A 7,699-nucleotide genomic window follows, 5' to 3' on the forward strand; every position below is an offset into this window, starting at 1 on the left:
AAAAAAATTTAATGTCAGATTCCTCCACGTACCACTAGCGGGAGCTGGCGTACCACCAGTGGTACGCGTACCACAGGTTGAGAACCACTGCCATAGAGGATGCTATTGCAGTAGTGGAGTCGTGAAGTGATGAATGCATGAATCAGGGTTTCAGCAGCAGAGGAGGAGAGTGATGGGCGGAGACGGGCAATGTTTTTGAGGTGGAAAAAGGCGGTCCTGGCGATGTGATTTATGTGGTGGTTGAATTTGAGCTGACTGTCGAAAATGACTCCGAGGTTGCGGATGTGAGGGGGGGGAGATAGAGTGTGGATGTGAGGGGGGGGGAGATAGAGTGTGGCTGTCAATGGTGAAGTTGAAATTCTGGATGTCTTTGGTACGGGATGGGGGGCCGATGATGATGATGTCTGATTTGGCACTGTTCAGTTGGAGATAGTTTGTTTGCATCCATGCTTTTCTTTCTGAGAGACAGTTGGTGAGAGTGGAGTGTGTTGTGGGGGTGATGGTTTTTGTTGAGATATAAAGTTGGATGTCATCGGCGTAGCAGTGAAATTGAAGGATTGTTTAGACACTTTACGGGCAGAAGAAACATTTCTATTAAAGATAGAATTATACATTTCTGTCTTTTTATGCCTATAATAGCTACTAACTTGAATTTGTATTCCAATTAATTAATCAATTATTTTTTATATTTTATTGTAATGTAGAGACAAGGCTTTTAGTGGCAATCATGTATTGCGTTACCATTATATGTAAAAAAAATAATAATTAAAAAAAAAGTCTAAATATGATATTTGGCCTCAAATCATCTGAGGCCTGGCACCCCCCCTGCGATCTTCGGCCCCCCCCAGGTTGGGAACCACTGAATTATACAAAACAAATAATGTAAATCACGCATACAGACAAACAAACATGTCTTCGGGTTTTAAGCTGTCAGTCGGACAAACAAGACATTTTAAAAATGTCTCTTTGGGTTTTACAAAATTAAGATGAGCATTTTATTTTTTTTTTGCAAATTCACACACCAGACCAATAGGAAAAAAAAAATGATTTATAGATTGATTAATAATTACAATCCTTAGTTTCAGCAAAAACTTTTAATGTAACAACCACAATTCTACCAATTTTTTCTAAACTTAGAAAACAACTAACTTAAGATTTAATAGCCACTGTCTGTAAGTCAATGGTCTGGAAAAATGTGATTTCCCCATCTATATAAAACAAAACACTTTTCTCCTGTGCAGTGTGTCTGTTAGCACACGCACACCTTCATCTCCAACAATGCAAATGCATGTTCTGCATTGCATGAACCATCTTTCCTGTCGGTGAATCATATCACATCTCCGGGGGGACTGATTTTGTCCTGCAGCTGGCCGGTTCTGTGCGCAAAGGTGGAGGCTTCTCATCAGCTGGCCAGACCTCCTGGTGGCATTAACACGCCACCACTGGTTTCTATCTACAAATGACGCTGTCCAGGGGTCTGATTGCAGAACCAGAGAGGCAGGACTGCAGCTGCTGCTTCTGAAGTGGCAGCCATGATTGTTATCAGTAGGGTCCCAATGCTCATTTTGGCCTTCATGAAGCTGCCGGCCAGCCATACAGGCACCACTGGTCACACACATCATGCAGAGCTCTCTCTCCCACACACACACACACACATACACACACACATACTGCAAAGCCATACCTTGGCATAGTTTGTAGTCTTGATGAACCATTGTGTGAGCAGCTTCTGCTCCACCAGGGCGCCAGATCTCCAGGAGCGACCATTTTCATCCACCTGCTCATCAGCCAGCACCGTCTGATCCACAGGGTCCCAGTTCACCACCGCCTGGAACACACACAAATGCAGATAAACAACACACACACAAATGCAGATAAACACACATAGTTCAAATGAAAAAAGAGCTTAGGAAGTAGTCTGGATTTAATAGACAGAGAAAAGGCTTATTTCAAGGTTGTCCAATTTCGTTAAACATTATTAAAAAGCTTCTAACAAGCGCTGCTATTTTCCATTCTTCTTTTTTTGTCAAACCGTAATGGGTGAGCTGCCTCAATTGTTCCTGTAGCAGTCAGCGAGCTCAAACCTAAACCAATCATATCATCCTTTCAAAAGGAAACCTGTATAAGCACTTTAGTGCAAAGGCCATTCCTACCTCTTTCTGATATGCCAGTCCTGCTTCAAAGAGCTTGACAAACAGATACTGTGTCCACCTGTAGTAGTCTGGAAGGCAAGTGGTGACTTCCTGTCGGGAAAAGCAGAGTAATGTCAGCAGTGGGTGGTGTGACGCATACAAGAGAGCAAATCAGATCTAAAAGCCGTACAGTCTGTTTGATGCTCAGTTCTACTTCACTTCCTACTCACCCGGTCCCAGTTGAAGCAAAGCCCGAGGCTGTCCAGCTGCTCCCGCATGGACTGGATATTACTGACGGCACAGAAAACAGCAATGTTAGGGTATGTTTAACAATTCACGCTTATAAGAACAGATGTGATATTTCAACTACCTCTTAGTCCACTCCTCTGGGTCGAGACCTCGCTCAATGGCTGCATTTTCGGCCGGAAGTCCAAAAGCATCCCAACCCATCGGATTCAACACCTTTGGATTAATTTATAAGATCTGTATTAGTCATGATAGCACTGTAAACAACAATATGGATAATCAACTCATTTCAAATCATTTAACATACAAACTGTTCACTACTTTCAACTCAAAATGTGAAGGTTTGCTTTCTCATTGCAAAGTATTTTCAATTTTTATCACTACTTTTACAGACCAAATGATCAATAGAACAATTATAGACTGATTCAGCCTGTATCAAGAACATTTAAAGTGAAAATAAGCCAAGATTATATGAATTTGAAATTAGAATTTGCTAAATGTTTTGTTTTTTGATGTTCATTCACATACAGAGAAATGTCTGCCTTCAGTATATATATATATATATACATATATATATTCTAGAGTCAAACTCCACATCTAGTTTATCATTTTGCACAATAAAAGGTCCAAAATCCTATTTTATTTGTATTTACTTGCACATCTCAAAACATTCTCTTGCACTATTTTTTCAGCTGTATTTGTTTTATGTCCTGTATATATTCATGTTGCACTGTTGGAGGAGCCTGTGACTTCAGTTTTTCATTGCCATATCTACACTGTAGCTAACGTGCATGTGCACGTTAGCTACAGTGTAGATATGGCAATGAAAAACTGAAGTCACAGGCTCCTCCAACAGTGCAACATGAATATATACAGGACATAAAACAAATACAGCNAACAATACGGTGAAAGACAGAATTGACAAGATGGCAAGTAACTGCGAGCTGCAGCTGCTGGAAAAGCTTGGAAAGGGGCCATTTGCCATACAACTTGATGAAACCACAACTGTAGCAGACGAGGCTGTGCTGATCGTTTATGTGCAATATATCGACACATCGCCAAAATCCGGCTTACTCTGAGCATGTGTTTTAAACAGTTGAATCCCTTTGTGAATTGTTTCCACTTGCGCCGTCCTTTAATTTCTTCATACAGCGGGCATCCAAATTAATTAATCCTGAGTACAATAACCATCAAAGCCACTCCAATAGTGCTCCTTAATTACGCTTTCATCCTCCTTTAACAAAATACTTCACATTCATCCAGTTTGTGACAGTAGTTGTAGCATTTTTGAGACTTTTAAACTTTAATTACGTGTGTGTGTGTGTGTGTGTGTGTGTGTGTGTGTGCGCGCGTGTGTTTGTGTGTGTGTGTGTGTGTGTGTGTGTGTGTGTGTGTGTGTGTGTGGGCTCTCGGGGGAAAAGGTTGGGAACCCCTGGTATAATTTCAAAAACAATTTAAATGTAAGATGGTCTGTAACTGTTAATTCTTTTATGCAAATAAAAAATAAATATAAAAAAAACAAACCCTGAAGACATCCAGTGAAAAACAATAAAAAACCCAGAAAAGCAGCAGCTAAACCAGAGAAACTGACATAACTGCTTGAAAAATGACATGAACATCAACATAGTTGCAGATTATTTATCGATCAACTAATCATATCAATTATTTTAGGTCTTCTTTGGTCAAACATCTGCCACACGAAGGAAAGGCAGAGGAAAGTACAGCATTTGTATACTGTACTAAAATGATATTGAAAAGACCTGCCTGTTGGATGTGAAACAATCTAAGTCTTGTTGCTTTGAAAAATGATCATCAATAATGGAACACTTGTGATTTCTTATAGAACATGTAAAAACACTTGGTCCTCAGAGGGTTTGTTCATTCCTTTGATTAAAACGTCAGCTCGTCACCCAGTTTTAGCCGCAGCGCTGAAGCCGCCCATGCTTGTCTATGTCAGAGGTGTGAGAGGAGGTGGAGGCAGCCTACTGTGACAATGTGTTCCTGCATTTCTAATTTCTCCCTGACGAATAGAGAAGTGGGAAGGAAGGAAGAGGAAGGTGTTAAGGAAAAGAAGTGAGAAAGACAGATGGAGTGAGAGGACGACCGTGTGAAACCTTAGCTTGATGTAATTGGACTGTGATTTCCCGCGTGTGCGTTTCTCTGCTCGCCTGTACACGTGTTCCACTCTGTTAGACAACATTAACCTCAGACAATATTTACTCAGCAGTCATCAGTTCAGCTGTCAGCTAGTTCAACGGAAAGAGTTTCTTCATGAATCTAAATCATATTGTTTGTTCCAGGACATAGTTGACTGCATGTTATTTCTAAGATGGAGCAGGCAGGATGTGAAATGATCACATTGCTGGAGCAGAGTTTTCAATTTCATGCATAATCAAACTTGTTGCACACATGCCGCCTGCCTGTTGCACTGACATCTAAATGATTCACAAACTGAGGGCTCAGTGTGTTCCTCAGCAATATTATTATTCAAATATGAGGGCTGTTTTGCATCATTTGGGTACATCGTAACGTTGGTAGGTAACATGGCAGCAGCCAGCGAGAAAAAGCTAGATTTTTACAAAAATGAAATGATGATAAACGCATTCCAGTTTTATCAACTCTTTTCCAAGGAAAGAAGCTACCAGCGCTTAAGTTGCTAAATCTACTCAAATCTAGCTGTGTCTGGCATTTCTACAAAGCCTCTATAACACATGACTAGCTTCAACCACAAACCACTGTTGACTTTGGGATCACTGGTTGATATCCTTGTGTTGCTGCATAATGTATTATTTTAGTCCAAGGTGTACTTGATGTGTCTTTCTCACACATGCTCATACAATCCTCGGTCATTGCCATAAAATCCCTTTTCTCACACGCTTTGCTTAGTTGCCATGGAGACTCCTGTCCTTGCTGTTACCCCTGGTTCTCTATAAAACTATATTTTTAAATCCAGACGAGTGAACATTTTTACTGCCTCTCACTGTAACGCAACCATCGGTTATTTATCATTCCTCTTTCTGCTTGGAAAGTCTCTGTTTTTGCTGAAACAGATTCTCCATCATGTCTCTCCATCATGCTGACACAGATTCACTGCTGGTGTGTAGAGCCTCTTTTTCTCACACTCTGGAGTAAATCCATAACCGACACACTCCACGGCCATGAAGGTGATGACTATAGCCAGTGTTTATGTGCCTATCGATATCGCTGTGATGAGGTACTGCATGCTGAGCGGCACAGTAAGGGGGGGATTGTGGGTAATAGATTGTGACAGCCTGAAAAGGTAATTGAGAGTTCGAACATCACGGGCCTCTGCCCAGCTGTGGCTTCGTGGCCCGAGCCTCGTTGATATGCATAGCTTCCTTTAATCATGCAGAATAACGAGAGAGAGAGAGACGAGACGAGAGAGAAGAGAGAAGAGAGAGAGCGAGAGAGAGGAGAGAGACGAGAGGAGAAGGCGAGAGAGAAGAGAGAGCAGAGAGAGAGAGAGAGAGAGAGAGAGAAGAGAGAGAGAGGAGAGAGAGAGAGAGAGAGAGAGAGAGAGAGAGAGAAAGAGAGAGAGAGAGAGAGAGAGAGAGAGAGGAGAGAGAGGAGAGAGAGAGAGCGAAAGAGAAAGAAACGCAATTTTTGGAATTGTAGTTTTTTTTTTGAGTTGAAACAACAAACTAGCTTCAACTACAATTGACAACTGTCAACCGTCTGCTGTGGGGCTGCTAAGCTGGTGGGGCTGGCAGCTGTACCTGGCGCCACTGTTGGAAGGACTGCACGCAAAGAAGGTAGGCGGAACTTATAAACTGAATTATTTCATGAAGATAAAAAGAAAGGAAAAAGAAAAAGTATTTGTAAGGCCCTAATTACATTAGCTCTCTTTGGAAAGCAAAACAAGTGGTTCGCATGGAAACTGTCAGGCAGGGCAATAAGAACTTCTCAGCTCTCAGAGGCAAGAGGGAAGAGAGATAAATCCTGGCTAAACTGCAAGAGTGTAAAAGTGCGAAGGACAACACAAGGAGAAGACACTGTGTGGAAACCAGAGGTCGCTCTTCAGCTTGACTATGCGCGGACAAAAAGGAGGAAGGAAGAAAGAACAACCGTCATATTCTTTCACTGATATCGCAATCTAAAGCATCTGGAAAGGATACTCTGTGCAGCAAATTATGCATACGTAATCCAGAAGGCATCGCTCAGGAGGCAGATTAAAAATCTGTAAAGATGAACACCTTGACAAAGGATGACCCTCTGCTCACCATCANCGGTGTTCAATGTAGAAGTGGAGGAGGAGAGGTTGTCTAACTTCACAGACTGGGGTCTTTTAGTCAGAAAGTCCAGCATCCAGTTACAGAGCGATGTATTGATACCAAGCTGGCAAAGCTTGGATATCAGCTTGGAGGGGATCACAGTGTTGAATGCTGAACTGAAATATATGAACAGCATTCTGGCGTAAGATTTGGGGCTATTACATTACATTAAATTACATTACATTGCATTTAGCTGGCGCTTTTATCCAAAGCGACTTACAATAAGTGCATTCGACAAGGAAGATACAACCTTGAAGAAAACAGAATCATATAAGTACATCAGGTTTCATGGAGCCAAACATTTCAAGTGCTACTCAACTGGCTTTAGATAAGCCAGCCCTTTATTAGTATATAAGTGCTTTGTAGCACTTGAAATGTTTGGCTCCATGAAACCTGATGTACTTATATGATTCNTGATACTCCTCCGATTGGCGCCAACATTGACGTTACTGTGTCAGCTTTCATAATAATAACAGTTTGCTGCGTAAAGGAGATGACAGCTCATCTGCAATCAAAAAGAAAATGAGGACCTACCTAGAGAGCTATCTTAACTTCGGTTTCATGGAGGGAACGGACAAAACCCGCCCAGAGTGTGTGATATGCAGAGAGAAGCTAGCCAACGAAAGCATGAAACCCAGCAAAATGAAGAGACACCAACAGACCATGCACCCAGAAACAGTTGGGCGTGATCGGGACTTTTTCATAAAGAAACAACACCTTGCAAAGGCAAACAAGCCAATGGATATTAGAACAGCGTTTGTTAGGGCTGGCAGCGATGCACAGAAGGCCACCGAGGCCTCTTTTGAATGTGCACTTTTAATAGCAAAGGCAAAGAAACCGCACAACATTGGCGAGCAGCTCATCAACCAGATGGTTGAGAAACTGTGCGGCCCGCAGGTGGCGGAGAAGCTAAAAACTGTACCACTGTCAAACAATACGGTGAAAGACAGAATTGACAAGATGGCAAGTAACTGCGAGCTGCAGCTGCTCGAAAAGCTTGGAAAGGGGCCATTTGCCATACAACTTGAT

General features: G+C 41.9%; 1 protein-coding gene across 1 annotated transcript in view; it reads right to left on the reverse strand.

Moving 5' to 3' along the window:
* The window catches only part of lars2 (leucyl-tRNA synthetase 2, mitochondrial), a 44,940-nt gene that overhangs the window by 24,295 nt on the left and 12,946 nt on the right, over positions 1–7,699 (reverse strand). Inside the window, exons 4-7 of the mRNA XM_010794306.1 lie at positions 2,503–2,594; positions 2,363–2,423; positions 2,154–2,243; positions 1,685–1,828 (exon numbers count right to left, since the gene is read on the reverse strand). Of these exons, the coding sequence (XP_010792608.1) occupies positions 1,685–1,828; positions 2,154–2,243; positions 2,363–2,423; positions 2,503–2,594 (387 nt within the window). The remainder of the gene's footprint in view (positions 1–1,684; positions 1,829–2,153; positions 2,244–2,362; positions 2,424–2,502; positions 2,595–7,699) is intronic.

Source organism: Notothenia coriiceps, unplaced genomic scaffold, assembly GCF_000735185.1.
Source record: "Notothenia coriiceps isolate Sejong01 unplaced genomic scaffold, NC01 NC01_scaffold00037244, whole genome shotgun sequence".
Classification (NCBI taxonomy): domain Eukaryota; kingdom Metazoa; phylum Chordata; class Actinopteri; order Perciformes; family Nototheniidae; genus Notothenia; species Notothenia coriiceps.